General features: G+C 40.1%; 1 protein-coding gene and 1 non-coding gene across 3 annotated transcripts in view; one reads left to right on the top strand and one right to left on the bottom strand.

Moving 5' to 3' along the window:
- Positions 1 to 2,855: 2,855 nt before the first annotated feature.
- On the bottom strand, positions 2,856 to 2,963 carry LOC118709995. Its single transcript, XR_004985234.1, has one exon. It is a non-coding gene; the product is annotated as a U6 spliceosomal RNA (small nuclear RNA).
- Positions 2,964 to 4,913: 1,950 nt separating this feature from the next.
- The window catches only part of TTC8 (tetratricopeptide repeat domain 8), a 36,626-nt gene continuing 21,514 nt past the window's right edge, over positions 4,914 to 20,025 (top strand). Inside the window, exons 1-6 of one of the 2 annotated variants that reach the window (XM_036429278.2) lie at positions 4,978 to 5,172; positions 12,585 to 12,614; positions 17,907 to 18,027; positions 18,398 to 18,461; positions 18,569 to 18,728; positions 18,929 to 19,018. In XM_036429278.2, the coding sequence (XP_036285171.1) occupies positions 5,059 to 5,172; positions 12,585 to 12,614; positions 17,907 to 18,027; positions 18,398 to 18,461; positions 18,569 to 18,728; positions 18,929 to 19,018 (579 nt within the window). In that variant the 5' untranslated portion in view covers positions 4,978 to 5,058. Of the gene's footprint in view, positions 5,173 to 12,584; positions 12,615 to 17,906; positions 18,028 to 18,397; positions 18,462 to 18,568; positions 18,729 to 18,928; positions 19,019 to 20,025 lie in introns of both variants that reach the window. The other variant, XM_036429285.2, reaches the window with a different exon arrangement.

Raw genomic sequence — 20,025 nt, 5'->3', positions numbered from 1 at the left:
CTTGATGGAAAAAGCAGCGGAATGCAATCAATCTCTCTTTATGGGCTTGATTTCAAACTGTTTAGGCTGTCCTGTACAATATGAGTCAGAGGGACTTGATAAATATTTCCAAGGACACTCTAGATGCCTCACCTTAGTGGGTGTGTAATTGCCTGTAAAATTCAGAATTGAAACAAGCAAAGTTGGAACAAAGGGGACTGATTAAGAATTGTATTTCTACTTTCTTAAGACCATTGCCAAAGTAGCAGGTGGCAAATTCATTGGAGAGCCACAGGAGGAAAATGGATCTTGGCAGACGGCCAGTGATTTGGGGTGAGTGTAATGCAGCCTGTGGACATAAATTGAGGAGCATTTCATTTATTTTCAGGGGTGCCACTAGTTTTATAGTGTGTTTTGCTTTGGAGCATGCTATTAACAGAATATTTCCCACCAGGTTAGGAAAAATTATTGCTCAACTATTTGAAGCCAGTAATTCTGGATTGTGACTAACTTTGTGGCATAAAATAGTTTTTTTGTAAGGGCTCACATGAATTTGAAGACCTGAGAAAAGTGTGAATATTTATAAATAGAGTTACAGTAATTAAAATGTGTTATGCGTTCATAAATATTGACCTTCACATCAGTGGCCCTGAATACACAGCCCAGAAACAGTATACCATCTATGCTAGAATTTAGCACGTAATGAAGGTAGCATTCCAAATGACTAAATCAGTTTCCAATAAATTGCAGAATACAAAATAAATATTAAAAAAAACACACAAGAACTTCCTTACATGACAAATTTCCTAGAAAAACAATGATCAGCAATTGGCAAATAATAAAACTTTTGGCTCTGCTCTTCCAATAGACAAACCTCTTATTCTGTTCACTGAATTGACTATCAGTTTCTAAGCAAGATTACAAGACAGGTGTCCCTCCCTAAGGTTATTTAATCTCATACTCTCCAGTGAAAAGACGTATAGTTACATGAGTCACATTTTATCTCTATCGCTGACTTCTTTTTATATATCTACGTCCAGTTATCAACAGAACATCTTCATCTGGCTGTCCCAAAACATTAAAATCATTATACCTCAATTGAATTTAATCTCTTTTTTCCTCAACTCATTCCTTTTCCTCCTCATAACCTGAAAACCTTGAAGACAGTCTAGCTTTCTTCTCTTTTCTTAGCCAAATACCCTCCACATATCCAATCAGTTTCCAAGCCCTATTTGATTCTACAATATTTTTAAATTCTCAACTTCAGGATATGTTTTTATTTATTTTAGAGCGAGAATAAGGGAGGGATGGAGAAAGAGAGAGAGAAGGAGAAAAAGAGAGAGAGAGGGAGAGAGATCATGTGAGAGAGAAACATCGATCAGTTGCCTCATACTTACCCCAACTGGGGATCAAACCCGCAATCTAGTTATGTGCTCTGACTGGTAATCAAACTCATAACCTTTCGGTGTATGGGATGATGCTCCAACCAGTTGAGCCACACCACCCAGGGACATTCTATCCTATCTAATAGAGAGGGAATATGCAAATTGACCATCACACCATCACAAACATGGTGGCAGCCATAGCTACAAGATGGCAGCACTCAGTTCGCTCAGCTCCACTGGAGTCCCCCAGTCCTTTCAGCCCCATCACACCTCTGCTGCTGCCACTGCCAGTAGCGCAGGCCTTGGCTGGCCCTGGTTACTTGAGCCTCAGGTGGCCCTGGGTGGCTGGGCAGCTACCATTCGAAGCTTGCCCGTACCTCGGGCTGGCCCTGGATGGCTGGGGGGCTGACGGGACTGGGTGCTTTCATCTTGTGGCTGTGGGCATTGCCATATTTGAAGGTGTGGTGGTAAATTAGCATATTCCCTCCTTATTGCCTATGGGCACCGCCATCTTTGTGGGGGCATATTCCCTTATTTATTAGATAGAATTATTGTATTATTTTGCATATGAACAACTTTAAACCTATTTTGCTCCACTCCATACATAAATAACTTTAGGGAGGGACACCTGTCTTGTCCATCTCTGCATTCTTATCACCAAGCATAGGGCCTACACAAATAATAGTTGACCAAGAGAATATCTTATTTTATACTTTTGCTTTTCTTTTGGGTTAAGTTTCCATGGCCTGAATAACTCCAATTTAACATTTAAGAAAGTTTAACTTTTGACATTTAAAGTTACATTATCTCCAGTATTTGATTTCAAGCCCAATTAACCTAAAGCGATATTCAGTTGCTAGAGAGCTAAAGATAAGGATCTGTGAACTGAGATCTAAAATAGCTCTGATTGTGAAACTGACCCTTTCTAAGCAATTATGTTGTTTTGCTATGCTTCATTTTCTCCAGTAGGAAAATGGCCCCAGTAATTCTTATCTACCCTCTTCACCAAGAATTGTTACAGCAATGATTTTTTCTATTAATGGCATTATATTAAAAATTATTTCTGCATTATTAGAAATGATAAAAATATACATTCATAAAATTAACATAAATACATGTACATGACTTAAAAATAACATGTTATTACCTTTGAAAAGTACATTTTATGCTTCATTTGGACATAACGTTCTGCAATTTGCTAAGTATTCTATAATTTTTCTCATCCATTTGACTTTTCTGAAAGAGAAAGAGTAACCTTCTGAAAGAAGCTAAGATGAATTATATGCTCCTAAGATATTTTAATGCTTCTATTTTGTCCCATATTCAATATATATATATATTATATATTTAAAAATACTTTTTGTATCTTACTTACAAAAATCTATTTCTCTCTAGGACAATGGCTGGCAAACTCATTAGTCAACAGAGCAGCAAACCTCAGCTCTCCAGCCGCATGTAGCTCGCAAGCTGCAGTTTGCCAACCGCCGCTCTGAGAAGCTGGCAACCCTCTCAATATATACAAGGCCATTTTGCACAGGGGCCATGCTAATCTTCTCTGCATTGTTCCAATTTTAGTATATGTGCTGCCGAAGTGAGCACTACAAGGCCATTTTTGAACTCCATGTAGTGTTTGTTCAACCCTGGTATCTCATTAAAAGGACTTGGGAAGCTAAAACAAAACAAAACAAAACAAAACAAAACAAAACACACACAAAAAAAACAACCCTGATTCCTCAGCCCTACCTCAAACCATTTACTGAATATCTGGGGATGGACTTTGGGCATCGTATTTTTAGAAGCTTCCCAGACATCCTACTTGACTGGCACACCTTAACAAAGAAAGTCTGAGAAACTGTCACTGAGCACAGGAGCCAAAGGAGACATGATGACCAAATATAATATAGTATCTAAAGTGAGATCTTGGAAGAGAAAAAGGAGAAGACTCTATTAAATATTGAGCCTAATTGCCAAATGCCAGCATGTATGGCCCTAAAAATCTGCCACCTTAAAGCAATAAGCTGCTTTATTTATATATTATTAGAACAGATTACATTTCTAGAGGCACTCCCAGTGGAAAGCAATGCACTAATTTTAATAGATAATTATAATCATAATCATGAAATGAATTGCCTCCAAGATGCAAAAATTCAAGAAAGAATGCGTAAAGGAGTAAAAAAAAATTACTCACAACCCATTTCTCAGAAAGGTAAGTTTAATTTTTACATCTATGAAATATATAAAAATCTGGGTTAAATATCTGCATTATGGTACCCTAGGGGTTTGAGAAAATGGTGATTTTTCTTTGCTCAGTGTTGTTGGCAGGTTGTTTCTTATCTATAAAGGAGATTGAGACCTGATCAGAAAGTTATTCAGTTTTGAGTTAATAATTTTCCTCTCTTGCCTCTCCCACTGCGGTGGGAAGGAGGCAAAGAATAAAGATCCCCTAGGCTTCCATAGTGAAGTCTACCTGGATTTGGCCCAGTCACACTTCTCTTTTCATAATCATTAAAGATATTGGTCATGTGGGTTGATCTCTAGAGCAAAGTCAGAATTGTGCCTGAAGAAATCACTCTGCACAAGTAAACATTGGGCAAACAGCAAGTGTTTGAAGATGGTGTTTCAAAAGCTTACTTTTCATTTTTTGCACACATTATCTTGTTTGAATAAAAATGAGTAACTTACAATCCAGAATTTCTGTGCAGCATCAAATGAACAAATAGTAATAATAGCCTGTGGGTAGCCACATAGGTTAAACAGCCAAGATCCCTAACTCCACGTGACATAAGGTTAAAAAAAAAATTCTCTTTTTGCAGCCTATCTCAGTTTTCCATCTGTAAAAAAAAAATGAATGTATTGAATTAAGCAATCTCCAATGTTCCTTTCAATTCGGACTTTGGGATTTGGTGAGAGGGGCTTTGAGAAACAGACGAGAGTTTTTAAGATTTTAGGTAGGGCTTTGGGTTCTAATGGGCGAGATGATGTCGAAAAAGCGGTTTGCAAGCTGGCGTTTCTAGTACCCCGGATGCTGTTAAAAAACAACACAAAAACTTACCATAATCCAGTAGGGGGATCATGACAAAATATTGACCCATTTACGTTTGCACCAAAAGCATTAGTTCCAGACCTGTGATGTACCAGGCATTGTTCTAAGGCATGATGGTTTTCTAGATCTCTGTGGTCAGAACAATGACATATTTAACATTTTATCGTTTTTAGCGATAAAAATGGGTAAAGGAGTAAGAGTAAGACAGTGACCTGTTGGAGGGTCTACTCTGTGATTGGCAGAGTAAGAAGAGCGTTCGGCTGCTAGGCAACCGCGCCTCTACGGGGGAGGCTGAGGACCCCAGCCGGAGGTGTCTAAGTAGCGCCTCTTACTTTAGTTACGCTGCCTTCTTCTCGAAACGAATGAAAGATGTAGTCTTTAATAGTACCCAATTTTTGCACAACCTTTGGCAAGCCCTAGCGTATGGGCGACCCTGCAGCTGAGTTCTGTTTGCGGTGTGTGTGTGTGTGTTTTTTCTGTTTGTTTTTTCTGTCTCCTGTTTTCAGGCGCACTGTGGGCTGCCCTCTGACTAGGCCCCTGCCGCCGCGTTGCCGGGCAGAACTGGGCGCTTCCCGCTCCTCCTTGGTCCCGCCCTCCCTCCCGGTGTCTGTCCGTCCATCCGTGGTCCTTCCCGGGCAGCCCCGGGCAGCCATGGGCCCAGAGATGGAACCGCTGTTCCTGGCCTGGAGCTATTTCAGGCGCAGGAAGTTCCAGCTCTGCGCCGATCTGTGCACGCAGATGCTGGAGAAGTCCCCTTACGACCAGGTACCCGCCAGACCCCATCGGCCCTGCGGATCCTGGGGACGAGGCAGGGGGCTCCGGGGGTGCCCAGGCCTCCGGGCGGGGGGCTCCGGGGAGGAAGGCCCGGAGTCGGGCTGACTGTGTGGTTAGTTAGCCCAGACACCGGGAGCGAGATCCCTGGAGCCGTGGCCGGCGGCTGCCTGTCCGCGGCGCACCCGAGTCCCGGAGGGACCCCCAGGATGGCTGTGCCATGGTCACCCCCTCCTCCAACTCTGGCGGTGCCTTTACTTTCTTCAAGGGTCCCAGAAAGGAACACTTAAGTCCCCGATTTTTACTTGCATGTGGATGGGCTCTTAAACTCGCTGTATTTGCGTTGTTAATTTCTAAAAACAATTATAGAGAAACTTAAGGATCTGTAACTTTCTACCTCCTGGTGCAATAGCTGCCTTCTTTTCTTTTCTTTTCTTTTCTTTTCTTTTCTTTTCTTTTCTTTTCTTTTCTTTTCTTTTCTTTTCTTTTTTGGATTAAATGTGTGATCCTCCCACTTCCTCTCAAACTGTTATCCAAGAGGGAGGAGTCTTTGATTTGATTTGGGGGCATGAGTGCAACTTATGGCCAATAAGACCAGTTAGAGGAACCTAGGAGGGGAAAAGATACATTTATTATTGAGAGGTTGGGGAAGAGACGGAAATGTCCCCCTAAAAGAAGAAATGGTGGCTATGATTAAAAGAGATTTTAAATAAACTACAGCTGATAGTTGAACTTCAAGTGTAATCTTCCGTAAAGCGGAGGAATAGGTCATATAATTTGATGCATGTGTGAGAGGTACTGATCTGGTTGACAGGTAATTCCTGGGAGAGGCAAAGGGGAGACCAAGGGATAATGGGAGCAGAGCTGTGGCAGTTAGTCACGGCTTCTAGGAAATGCAAAATAGAGTTCTTGTTTCCAAGCTCTTCCTCTAGTTAGAAAAAAACAAAACAAAACAAAAAAACCCAAAAAAACAAAAAAAGAGGGGAGATGCATAAGCAGAGGCAATGAGAGTGAACACTTCCAGGAGGCTGTGCGGTAGGTCCCAGCAAATGGATGGAGGATAACCTGTTGAGGTGGACATTTTGGCTTTCAGATAGACAGTCCGTCTCCCCTAGAACAATCCACGTTAGTGGAAACGCCAGGCTAGTTTCTCTTTGTGTTAGGTAATAGGATTGTGTTTCTGTGGGCAAGTATTTTTCCAAGTGTGCTTCTTGGGACAGTAGTACTCCGGATGATGTTAAAAAAAACAACACAAAAACCATAATTCAGTAGGGGAATCATGACAAAATATTGACCCCTTTACGTTTGTACCACAAACATTAGTTCCAGATCTGTGATGTACCAGTCATTGTTCTAGGCACGATGGTTTTCAAGATCTCTGTGGTCAGAACAATGATTAATGTTTCACCAGGAAGAGAAGTTTAGCTTGATGTTATCTTGCAAAACTGGGCTTTTGGTATCTGGATAGGGCTGCTGAAAAGTTTATAGGGTTCATTCATGTTAGATATCCTTTGAGCCAACCTTTAAACACCATACTTATGGACTGTGTGCTTTTCTTAGGACCAGTTTAGGTATTTTGAGCCCAGTTGTTATTTCAATTTGGACATATTTCAAGCCTGCTTTTCCCAACCTTGAAGAAATTCTGCTTTTTTCTTAATTAAAAAAAAAGTAGATATTTGTGTTAAGAGTACTGAGGTAATTAAGGGAGAGCTTTAGGAAGCTTAAGGAGGTTCCTTTAAGTAAAAACTTGGCAAATGCTCTTTCCTTTCCTTAGAACGAGTCCAGGATGGCAGGTCTGTAAGGTATTCACAGAGTCTGGTCCCCAGGGGCTGCCGTTGTGTATTTGCTGAATGAGCGCATTAGTCATATGCATGGATGCATGGATGCGTTTTGATGGCATTATTAATGTTTATGAAGATCATCCTTGTTGCCTGATGATCATCACTTCCAACCCTTGCCCCTCATCCTTTTTTTTTTTTTTAAATAACCTCCCTCTTCTCACACCTTTTTTTTTTTTTTTTTTTCCCTCCAGAGAGGTAGGGAGAGGGAGAGATAAATAGAAACATCAATGATAAGAGAGAATCATTATTGGCTGCATTCTGCCTGCCCCTACTGGGGATTGAGCCTGCAACCTAGGCATGTGCCCTGACTGGGAATCAAAGAGAGACCTCCTGGTTCATGGGTCGATGCTCAACCCCTGAGCCCTGTAGGCCGGGCGCCCCTCATCCTTTTTTTTTTTTTTTTTTTTTTTTTAAATATATATTTTTTGATTTTTTAAAGAGAGGAAGAGAGAGGGATAGAACGTTAGAAACATTGATGAGAGAGACATTGATCAGCTGCCTCTTGCACACCCCCTACCGGGGATGTGCCCGCAACCAAGGTACATGCCCTTGACCGGAATCGAACCCGGGACCTTTCAGTCCACTGAGCCAAACCGGTTTTGGCCGCCCCTCATCCTTAATTCTCAGGACCATTGGTTCTTAAATGTACATTTATATTTTCAAATAAATGTATTTGCATTATGGGCATAACTTAATTCATTTCTTGTTAATTAGTCCAGAAAATTCTTCTTGGATCCCTCCAGGAGAGTGTTTCTAATAGTAATTATCCTCTCTGGTATTTATCCTGTGCCACCAAACTGGTCTTGGTACAAATGAGTGATTTTGAAGCAGTGCTGGGATACACAGAAGAGCAAGGAAATGACATTATTTCTTTGGAGTGCCAAATGGATTCATGTTTGCTCTTACTTTTTTCCAAAACAAAACAGCTTTTGCTTTTGATGTTCTTGTTTTTTTCCTTACTTTTCATTTTGCTTATTTTTCTCCCAGATGAGAAGAGCCTCTCTCCAAAGTGATTTATTATTTGTTAAGCTTCAAAAAGATAACATTTCAGTCTTGATACATCAGCCTTTTTGGATGAAGCCCATCTTTGAGACTATTTTACATTTACTTCTCCTTTAAGGGATATCATTTTGACATACCTCCCTCAAAAATATTTAATTAATGCCTTGTGCTTTTTATTGGGACATTTTGGGTTTTATTTAATTTTGAGTCTTGTCAAAATTAAGGTAGTCCGGTTGGCCAGAGAGTCTGATACACTATGGAATAGCATGTTTCTTTAGAGTAGTACATTTTTATATGGATACAGAAGAACGGAAGGGTAGGTTGAGTGTATTGACATGGTGGTTGATGGTGGGAAAAGGTTCATGAAGAAGGTGGATCCTGAACTGCTTCTACCAGGAGCAGAATGGTGAGACACAGGGCAGGGTCTGTAAGCTGGAAGAGCACTCATTAAAATTCTGGTCAGTTAAGAGTAAAGAGAGAAGGATAATTGGTTAATTTAGCATAGTTTCCCCGTTTGGTAAAGTAGAGCAAGAACAAGCCTTTCATAGAGAGGCATTGTCTTTTTTATCGTGGCTGAAGAAGTGGTTAAAAGTGACAAGATGTGAAAGGGAGAAACGCCTTCCACACACCAGGCTGACCCCGAGGGAGAGGTTGCTTTTACAGGATGTGGGTCATCCTGATTAGTAGCTTAATCTGATTACTGTTCTTTGCGTTCCATATGTCAGATGGATGGCTTGAAACCCAGTTCTGATGTTTTAGTTCCATTATATTGAAACAGTTCATAAAACGGAGGTTTTTCAGGCACTGAGTTTGTTTGTTTGTGTTTTGTTTTCGTTTGACAATCGGTTAGATTTCGGATAGATTTCCAACTTATTAAAATCAGTGATTCTGGAAGCCGTATATCAGAATAGGGGGGTCACTCACATTCTCCTTCCCTACCCCCAATCTCTGCCTGCAGTGAGAGATGTTACAGAGAGGAAGAGGTTACTATTGTAAGTGGTTTGAAGGTGGAGAAAAGGCTAAGAGCCACTGGCTTAGATGAAAGATAGGGAATCAGGGCTCCCCAGTGACTTCTCTGTTAGTAGCTGGTTGAGACAATGATCTAGAGATCCAAGCCAAAAAGCATCTTTCTGTATGATTATCTAATTTATTTCCTCTTTGGGGCTGTGGAGACTTAGCCACACTCAGTCTGTTGGTTCTGTACCCTATGGAGCAGTTCATCTTATGATTTTATATTCCTGCTGAATTATATAGATTACATTCCCACGTGGCTACTTGGTTACTATTGTAAATCTCCCTAACCTTCTGAAATCCATCCATGTCTCTGTCCCCTTCCTTCCCCCCTCCCTTCCCGTTATTGTTAAATTCTGAATAATAGCCCAGAAGAGTAGGTTCATTAGCTGGAGTGAGTACTGGTGACCATTAGGAAGTCACATTCAAAATTATCTGGAGACTTAACTCCCTGAAGCATTACCAGCAGCCTGAGAGAAAGCCTTAGTGCAGGGAGGAAGGGAGGAGACAGACTGACGTGAATTGAAGTTGATGTTAATGGGTATTTGTTGGTTGTAGGCGGTGCCACTCTGCTGTCCATGTCCTCTCGCTCACTTTGAAGGAGATCCAAAGAGAAGTTTTAATTTACGTTCCTTCTGAGTTCTGACAAGGGAAGTCATAGAGAGTTTGGTGTTTTTTCATTCATTAGGTAGATGTTTTTATAGAGAAATTCTGTGTGATTGGTAACTCCTGTCCAAGGTGCTACCGCCTTACACCTCACTGACAATGACAGTATGTATGAAAGAATTTCGAAAATTATTCCATTTTCTTAAAAGTGCAAAGTTTTATGCTATAAAGTGGGCACTATTACTCCAATGTGAGCGGAGGACTAGGTAATGGAGGTTGCATGACTTGCTCAAGGTCACGCAGCCAAGCGGCTCCCGAGGACCAAGCCCAGGCCTTCTGACTCTAGGGGTAGGCCTGGCGCTTTCTACTCAACTGTGTGGATGTCCATGGAAATAATTTGCTAGACCAAGCAAACCTCACTTGTGGTTCCTTATAGGGATGGGTTAATTAAAATCACAAAACTATCATTGAGAGAGATCCAAAGATGTCTCAATGATTTTTTAGAAAGTTTTGCCTTATCTCTAAATTATAACATCCTGAGTCTTTTCCTGTCATAGTCCTGCTGCTCCTGATGGACCTCCAGGCCAGCGCTAGTTGGCCTGGGTCTCCCCACGCTGCACAGCAGTCTGCTGGCCAGCCTTGCTGTGGTCTCACATTCTCAGCAAACTACAAGCTGATGGCCCAGAATGTCTAGGTTCAGATACTGCCTGTCCACCTTGCCCTCAGAGTTTTCTCACCTGTAAAATGGGGATGATAATGTACCTACCTCAAAGGGTTGTTATGGGGGTTGAGTTCATGAATACACGGTAAGTGATCAAAAATGTAAGCTGCTACTGTCCCTATAGAGCTGGAGATATTTGCATGTGGGATTCTGTCATTTATGCTTTTCTGAAAGGATTGTTGGTGATATGGAAAGCATCTGTGTGGAGTGTGAATTGATGATAAAAAGATGTTGAGTGTAGTTTATAAATCATAGGCACTCAGTAATTTCCAGAATTATTTCTCTCCCTCTTCTCAGACTTCCTTATCTCTCATGTGTTCTTTTCTCCCCTCCAACTGAGTCATCTATAATCGGCCCATAGCTTGACTATAGCATTTAGCATAGTGTACTGTAATTCACTGGATCAGGTGCTTTCCCCCATAGAATGTTTTCAGCGCCTCGCAGAGTGCCAGGGATGCCGGGAGAAGGTGGTGGGTGGAATGAGTGCGTTCTCTGCCTCCCTCTCCTTTAGGCCCTGTCTCCATCTTCCATTCATACCACTTCTCATCCTCCAGGCTACTGATTTTCCTCTCTCACCTTCTCATTTCACATCATGTCCTGACACGCTTTTTAGAGGTATGGTAAATTGTAACTGTATTCCTGAGGGACCGTGGATTGAGACAGAGCCCGCACAGAGGCCTTCGCCTGAGAACAGAGTGCTCTGAGGCTGAGCTGCCGGTCGCAGTTTGGCCACTGGGGGATCTTCCTGCCCTTGGTAGAATAACAAGCATCTTCTTTAGTTGTTTTCTTGTCTGTTTCAAGCATTGTCTACAATCACCTCTCGTGAGCTTTTCCCCCCTTTTTATATGGAATTTATGTCTCTTTTACACTTTACCCTTCAATCCTGTCTTATTATTGCCAACTCTTTTTTTTTTTAATCTCCAGGATGCCCTGGCAAGAAAGAGCTGTGGCTCTTTGTATAACCTTAAGCAAATTGCAAGACATCTCTCTGAATTTGTTTTGTTATTTTAAAATGGATAGCAACACTTACCTGCCTCTCTCAGGTGGTTGTTATGAAACTCAAATGAAATAATGGGTCCAGACATGTATACAAATAACCAGAAAAAAGAACAGAGGGTGACTTCTGTCATTTCATTTCCTGTGTATCAGTGCGTTTCTCTAAGTATGGACTGTGGGAAATCTGTACTTTTTCTAGATCTTTCTTACCCACAGTGGCATTGAAAACCTCCCATGGCTATGCATTCTCAGCTGCTGTTTTGTGCTTTGTTCAGCTGATTGATAAATACTCACTTTCCAGCCTTGCTTGGCCTTTGTCTCCAGTGTTCTTACCGCATGCCACGCTAAAAAAACCACTTATCTTCGCATGGTGACCGAAAGGTTTACACCTGCCCACGCACATAGTAATTCTTAAATAAATATGTAGGGTATTCTTTTTTGGATTTTAGAGCTGTAGAAAGCAAGGCAAGCAAAGATCTTTCTGTCTCCCCCTGGCCCCTCCCCATCCCTTCCTATTTCTGTTTCTTAGATTCCTCAATAAAACACACACAGGTATTCAGCAGAGGCTTATTGATATAGACAGGTAAGGGTAGATGTTTGTTATAAATCTGATTTTTTACCAATGAATTTCTACTTAATTTGGACAGAAAATATCCTGAGTTATCAATACCTGGCACTGATATATATATATATATTACATAGTCTATTTATCAAAATTTCTCAGAGCACATGACAGTTAGAATTAATTTCTTGTCCTCAGCCACCAATCCCATTGTATTGATGTGAACTAGAGGGTTTAGAGTATGTAGATTTTCCTTCTCCTGCCCAAGTGATTAAAGTCTGATATTTTAACCACCATAGAAAGAAATGTTTCCTTGGTACAATTGTCAAATTATTTAAAATTTGGGGAGCTGTTGTGTCTTTTTTAAGTGAGCAGTTAAGCTATCTTCTCTGTGCTCTAAATGAGTTTAGAGTACTTAGAATTTTCTGATCATAGAGAATTTAGTGCTCTTCAAAGTATATTAGTTTTGCAGAACTGAGAGCACTTATGGAGAAAAATTAAAATTAATATTTTCATTTTTATTGAGTGAGTTTGAATTCGCCTACAAACACTTGGTTGGTCAGTAAGACTTTTTATTTTAGAAACTGTATTTCTTTAAAATGTATACTACCAACAATAAAGAATTTAAATAAAAAAACATGTTTGCTACCTTCTCAATGCTTCCCAGGAACCAGGTCCTGAATTGCCAGTATCTCAGGTAAAGGCTTAGCTGCAGCCTTTAGTTTAGAGAATACTTTAGTTATTAGTGCTTAGTTGTTGCTATAGATTAGAAAATGTGCTGCCTGTCTACCTGTCCTGTTATAAAATTAGCCGTATCTAGGCATTCTGTACCTTCTTATGTAACTATTACATTCCTAATGCTTTTGTGTCTGTGGATGGATAGCCTAATGGAACTCATAGAGTCTATTCAGTAAGCCCTTTGCTTAAATATAAATAACCAGTATTGACCAGAAAGGATAACAGTAAAGGAAGGAAGGGGAACCAGGATCTTAGAAAGGGAGCAAGAAGTTAGAGCCACAGGTGTCTGAAGAGACTGTGATGGATAGGACGTGTCTTGAGTAGAACAGCCTGACTCTGGTTCAGAAGGTCTTGGTTATGGACAGAGGTGCTTGTCACAGTGAAGAAGAAAGGAAGGGACCCTGGCCAGACAGCCACCTCTACCAAATCAACTTGGTTAGAGGTAGGAGGTGGTCAGAGGGTCGTGTTAACTGGGAAAGAAACAGCAAATGAGGGAGAGAGGGGCTCATTAGGGAAACACCTGGCCGGTGAAGCTTTTAGTCCAAGTGGGTTTCCAGGAAGTGTGAGAATTAGGGGAAGGGAGGAAAGAGCTGTAAATCAGAGAGCTTAAATATTGCCAGGTGTTTGCCCTCCCAAATGAGAGAATTTTAAGTGTTTTTCAGGTAAATAAGCGATTTGAACCTTATATAGGGCCCATATGGATAATCATGAAACCTTTTAAAAGAAAGCAATATTCAAAGTGCTCTTATAGAGGCCTGTGAGTATTAAAGAGACATCATAAATAGGTTAAAATGTAGTATCCTGTTCTTTAAAGTACGCCATTTGTCTCTGAAATGTTTATAACCATGATTTCCAAATTGATAGATGGTACAAAACTATTTTTTGCATACTATGCACAAGTCATTTAAGAAGGACCTACATTATAAATAGAGCAAGTAGTGTGCTTTTTTGTTTTCACTAATTTTGGAGGATTTTTGATTAAAATTAAAACATCAATAATTTGCATGGTTTTAAAACCATAAATGGCATTGGAAAGTTTCAAACTAGCACAGGAACTTCATGAAAGATCTGTACTTAGTATTACTTTCCTGATATGTTACTGTAGACCTAATTATCCAGTGGATAGTGAGCTAAAAGAATAAAAAGCAAACAAGGTGACTGGATTCTTTTGAGCTCACTATACTTTTTTTTTTTTTTTTTTTTTTTTTTAATACTTTGCCTCTCTCTTCTTTGGCACATTTTTACCACTTCAAAATAAATAAGGCTTTGCAATAATAATTCAATATTTTGTGCCTAAATTTTCACCTTCATAGCCTAGACAGTGTCAGATGTTACTGATTTTTATGTTGTCAAAATCGGGTTAGACAGACTATTCTTAATAACCTAGCAAAATTGTTTACACATGTTTTTAACTACTGGCCTTGCATTCTGTATTAAGAGGAACTGAACAATTTAAATATGTTGCCCTCAGTATATTTTTTGCCTTTTGAAATGTTTATTTTTATAACTAAACTTGGATTCACCTCACAGAAGGGAGAACAAGTCAGTCTTTTCCTGATATTAGCCAACAGGTACTTGCCTCCGGAATAATGTCCTGCAGTCTAACTCAGCAGGTGAACGAGATGGGGTTATGTTTCACAGATAAAGAAAAGAAAATATTGATGTGATACGGTAATCACTCAGTTACATTGGGAGAATCTGTGCTTTTCTTCTTTAAAAAAACTTCCCTAAACATCTATTATTTTTTGTGGATCTCACAGTACTTGCAATACATAGGTATTCAAATTATTTACATAAATTGCCTGACCTTGTCATTTTTCAACAAGTTAAACATATCTGATAAAGCTAATTTAAGGGGCAGTTTGGGATTCAAGGGGGAGTTTGGGATCACAGATTGTGCTTTATTATGCATTTTATTTTAATCACTGATTAGTTTTGAGCTTAAAATAATAATTTAAACAGGCAGAGGATTTTGGAGCTGTAAAACATACTTGGCTTTTTTCCAAAATAAATTTTAAAAATTTTGTTTAAAGCCAAAGCCCCATCTGCTGTTTATTACTGAAATCTCAAGAATTGTTCACATTGCCCAGAGCAGTTCTTTGAATACAATCTGATGTTTAATCCAGCAGTGATGTATGAGTTTCAAGGTCATTTTTTGTTAGGATAGAAGGAAAGTCAGGAAGATTAATATTCTCAAATAGTGGTGAAATTTAAAATTTAATAACAGTTTAAGTAGATTTTATTATAGAGCTTTTTAGATATAAAAAATTCACATAATTATTTCTACTTTTTTAAAAATTAGATTTTAGAAATTGGAGCTCTTTTTGAAAAAGTGAATTCTTATGGAATAAAATTTTAAAAATGTTCTTATTTGGCTTCTGAAGTATTTATTAATTTGTGTAGGAAGGGAATAGTTGATTTACTTTCCTATATTTTGCTTAGCCTAATATAAGAAAATTTGCACTTCTTTAATATTTGAGAGGTTAGTAGGAAGATAGATGTTAAGAACCATGATGGCGTAAACTATGAGATAAAGTCTGGACGTGAAAATAATTTAAAAATATGTGCATGGGTAATTAAATCCCAATATATAAATGACACTATAATAATAAAAACTTGGCTTTTAAAAATTCCACTGAATGAGGACTCCACATTCTGGTTTTGAAGTTTCATCAGCTCATCCTCATCAGGATAAAAATTCACATACCTCACTGTGGCATACAGAGACCATCACCTATCTGCTACTACCATTTTCTCCGACTTCTCCTCTGATTGCTGCCTCAGCTGGACCTGATTCTCCAATCAGATTCAGCTGTCTCAGAGCTGCCAAACTAGCCTGCTTCTGTCCTGTTGTTTGCTTTCCCTGGCATAAGCTTTCTAGTCTTGGCCACTGGGCCAAACTCTTCTCTGCTCTTCCCTCTACCTCAAGGCAGCTGGGTGCCTTTCTCCCCCAGTAGCTCCAGAATTGTGTCATTACACTTTCCTGTAGCACTGCAGTTCTCATGTGCTGGAACTAGGGCTGTGGCCTACTTATCTCTTTTCCCAGGACCTGGCAAGCCATAGGATCTCTGAGTTAAGTGCTGGAATGAGCCAGGGGACCAGCAAAGCATACCTCCTGCTTTACTGTTCCAACAGAAAATGTGCAGTCCTTCCTCCTGGCCACCAGAGGGTGCTGAGCAAAGAAGGCCCTGGAATATGGAAGCCATCACCTTAGGAGCCTAAATATACCTAGAAGATAGTCTTCTTTATTCCCACTCAAAATGAAAGCATGGAGATTTTTAGATCTTTTATTAAAATTAAAAAAAAATATACATTCCAATTACTTTAGCCTACAAAGAAATCTCGACTTTCTTAATTCCTATAAAACTATTTTCCGTACCACTTGCACTGCTTTGCCTTGCCTTATATTCCAACAGGTGATATGTTTCAGGATATTAGGATCCAAGTTTTATTCTCATGCTTCCTTCTCAGAACCTAGCCCAATGCTCTGTTTAGGAGGTACTCAATAGATGCAGATTGACTAACTGCATGCCTCTTGGGTTCCTTGTGTGAGGACCCTTTGGACCTCTTAGTGCCCTCATGTGTTCCACTCTCTGTCCCTTTGCCTTCACTCAGCAGCTATGGTGAGCTCTAAACCGCCCAAGTTTCCCTTGCTGCTACTTCCTCTAGACCAGTGTTTCCCAAACTTCTCTGATGATGAGAATCACCTGGTGGAGTTGTTAAAACACAGATTCCTGAATCCCAACTAAGTAGTGCTAAACTAGAATTTTTGGGAACATACAGGTAAAATTGTATACTTAACTAGTGCTCTAAGCTTAGAGTCTAGTAGACTATAAGTCAGCTCTGTGCTATGGCTGCAAGACTTGCCTTCTCTCCATATTGTCTATAGGACAGACACTGAGCTTTGTTGTTCTCTGCTCCTGATAAAGTAGTTTTAAGTGTTTAACAAGACATAGAATTGTGCACACCTTTATATCTAATTTTTATTTATTTATTTATTTTTTTTTTAGTTAAAGCAAAGCTGACATTTTCTAGATTCCTTAGTTACTTTTTTCTTTCCCCTAGCTCCACTTGCTAGCCGGTTTTCTATTGGCTAGATCACAAAACAACCAAGATTATGTTGATTAATTATTGGGAGAAGTTGATCTTAGTTAATTCAACATTTTTGGAATACTTATTGTGTAAAAAAAAAAAACAAAAACCCACCAAAGAAGTTATTGAAAATTAAAAAATGAAGAAAAAGGCTCATTTTCTAGGGAACGGAGGGCTAAACATATGCTCAAATAATTATAACGTTTGTCAAATACAGTAAGCACATAATAATGGAAGCTAGAAGAGAATGCTCTGTGAGACAGACAGGAGTGAAGTAGGTTTAGAGTTGAATTATAAGGGAAGTCATCATGAAGGACTTGATCCTGAGGGAGGAGGACAGAAGGAACACGGTGTTTGTAACTTCATCCATTTGTTCTCAAATTATTATTCAGTAAAATTTTCTCTAAGCTCTTTTATCTATAAAGAGGCATGTTAGAAGGCTCGCAAGCTAATTATTACATTTTTACTTATTAGGTAATTGATATATTAGTTGTTTCATGATAATGAACTTTTCTTCTTAGGTTCTTGACATAGCTCTTTAAATTAGTATAATGCATTAAGTGGTAAACATGCTTAATAAAAAATCCTATATGATAAAAGGCTAATATGAAAATTGAACGGTACAACGGTTGCTATGATGCACACCGACTACCAGGGGGCAGATGCTCAGTGCAGGAGCTGCTCCCTGATGATCTGTGTGCTTCCACAGGGGGAGTGCTGCTCAGAAAGAAGCTGGGCTCATGGCTGGTGAGCACAGTGGCTATGGTGGGAGCCTCTCCCACCTCTGTGACAGCGCTGAGGATCTCTTGGGGGATGTCCAACTGCTGGCTTAGGGCCACTCCCCCAAGTCAGCAGGCGAACTTCCCCTGAGGGGTCCTGGACTGTGAGAGGGAGCAGGCCAGGCTGAGGGACCTCCCCCCACCACCAGTGTACGAATGTCGTGTACCGGGCTTCTAGTCTATAATAATAAAAGCATCCTTCTGGACGTCCTTCCAGATGACCTTCTGGATGAAGCCGGGGCTGTGAGGGCCAAGCCCCTAGCACAGATTTTGTGCATTGGGCCTCTGGTTAGATACTAATGAAGGATGGCTGGCTTCTACAGGCTTTGCAGAACTTCTAATGCTGTTTAATATGTGCTTATTTTATCCATGCTTTGTAGGCAGCTTGGATTTTGAAAGCACGAGCACTCACTGAAATGGTATATGTTGATGAAATCGATGTAGATCAGGAAGGAATTGCGGAAATGATACTGGACGAAAATGCTATTGCTCAAGTTCCACGTAAGTGTTGCTCTTTCAGTTAAGTAAATGAAATGCCATCAGGAGGAAGAAATCTTGTGTTTACAAATACGTAGTCAGGTATTGCATGTTTAAAAAATTCTCACAGCACACCGGTTGAGAATCACCGCTGTAAGCCTTTGCTGAGTGGGTTAGTACTACTTACCTGACAGACTTAGTGTGAAGATGATATATGATAACATAAGTAACCTGATAGACCCTCAATAAATATTAGTCTCAAACACATTTCCCTAAAATATATTTCCTGTTATTAATGTCTTTTGCACCAGCACGTTTCTGAGAATTCATTAGCTGACAGTCTTTCCAGTTTTTTAAATAATACCTAAGTCGAATTCACTATCTCATCTCATAGGCCCTGGCACATCCTTGAAACTCCCTGGAACTAATCAGACCGGAGGGCCTAGTCCAGCCATCAGGTATGCGCTTCTGTGTCATACCTTCTGCCACTAAATATTGTCCCGACGGTTAGAGACCCTTCCTTTATCGATCTTCTTTGTGTTTGAACAATTTACAATCGTCACAGGCCGATCACTCAAGCTGGAAGGCCCATCACAGGTTTCCTCAGACCCAGCACCCAGAGTGGCAGGCCAGGCACCATGGAGCAGGCCATCAGGACGCCCCGGACTGCCTACACGGCCCGCCCCATCACCAGCTCGTCCGGAAGGTTCGCCAGGCTGGGCACGGTGAGTTGTCAGAGCCTGGCGCTGCCAAAGGAATCTTATGTTACGTCACTGTTCCCTGCTGTGATAGTGGGGAATTATATGGGAGGTTTCTAAAGGCGATTCTTTTTAACTATGTCGCCTTTATAATCTTTATCCAGACATTTTAATTAGTGTTTCAAGAGAACGTTTTCTAGTTCTTGTTTTTATCATTTTCTCCATAGGCTTCCATGCTGACGAGTCCGGATGGACCTTTTATAAATTTATCTAGGCTGAATTTAACAAAGTATGCCCAGAAACCTAAACTGGCAAAGGTATGTACTTAAAATTATGTTAGGAAGTTATATTAGAAGTATTATTGTAATAACATTGTAGGAAATGGATACAAATCTGTGCAGGAAAGGCCATGTTTTTATTAAAATGGATACATGTTTAATTGCTATATTTGTAAAATTCCTCTTGGTCTGGAGTTAAAGTCAGTCAGAGAGATAGCATATACAGTGTACCATTATTCTAGGAAATTCTTTTCTTCCTTATAAAGAACAGTAATTTGGAGCAAGGCAAGCAGATACACAGCAGCATCTGCAGGGAGTGAAGCTAAGGAGGTCATCTGTATGTGTGCGTATTTTTTTTTTTTTTTCCTCTTTCAGCTTGGCCGATTCTCAGAAAAAGAATTTTCTATCCTTGAGGATTTCAGGACTGTCAAAGAGAAGATAAAAAACATGTACTCCTTCTAATTAGTATTTAATCAGGCATCTCAATAAGGATTACTCAAACCAGACAGTGGCAAGCCAAGTACATTAGTCATTCTAACTACTCAAAGATTAAATGCTCCTTTAAATTAAAGTCGGAGAGAAGGAGGGAGGGATTGAGAGAGACAGAGAGAGAGAGAGGGAGAGGGCGAGGGAGAGAGTCCATGACCTTTCCAGTATAAAAATACTTGAAGGTAGCGTGGAATAATTCAGAACGAGGAGCCCTTTTCTTCTGGAAACTGGTTTAAGCCTAACTCAGGTTTTTAACTGTAATCTCTGTGAATTCTGAACATGAGTCCTGAGCTCATTCCTAATCTCAGTTCCAGTGGCATTGAACATATTTGCTAAATATCACACACTCCAGAAAACCGAAGTGGATACGAGCTATACAGACTTGGAGTTTAAATCAGGAAGAGAAATGCTAGAAGGTAGAAAGGGACTCAGATGAGAGTAGTGCTGATGATACTTTTCCTAAATTCTTATTTGACAGCAGCCCCGTCAGCTTCATTCAGCAGAATCATGAAGCTTTTCTCAGTTCTCTCATTTCTCTGTGAGAGTGGAGTGCTAAA

This window comes from Pipistrellus kuhlii, unplaced genomic scaffold, assembly GCF_014108245.1.
Source record: "Pipistrellus kuhlii isolate mPipKuh1 unplaced genomic scaffold, mPipKuh1.p scaffold_m20_p_1, whole genome shotgun sequence".
NCBI classification, from domain to species: domain Eukaryota; kingdom Metazoa; phylum Chordata; class Mammalia; order Chiroptera; family Vespertilionidae; genus Pipistrellus; species Pipistrellus kuhlii.
Note: the sequence above shows the minus strand (reverse complement) of the source record. Positions and strands in the feature narration are given on the sequence as shown.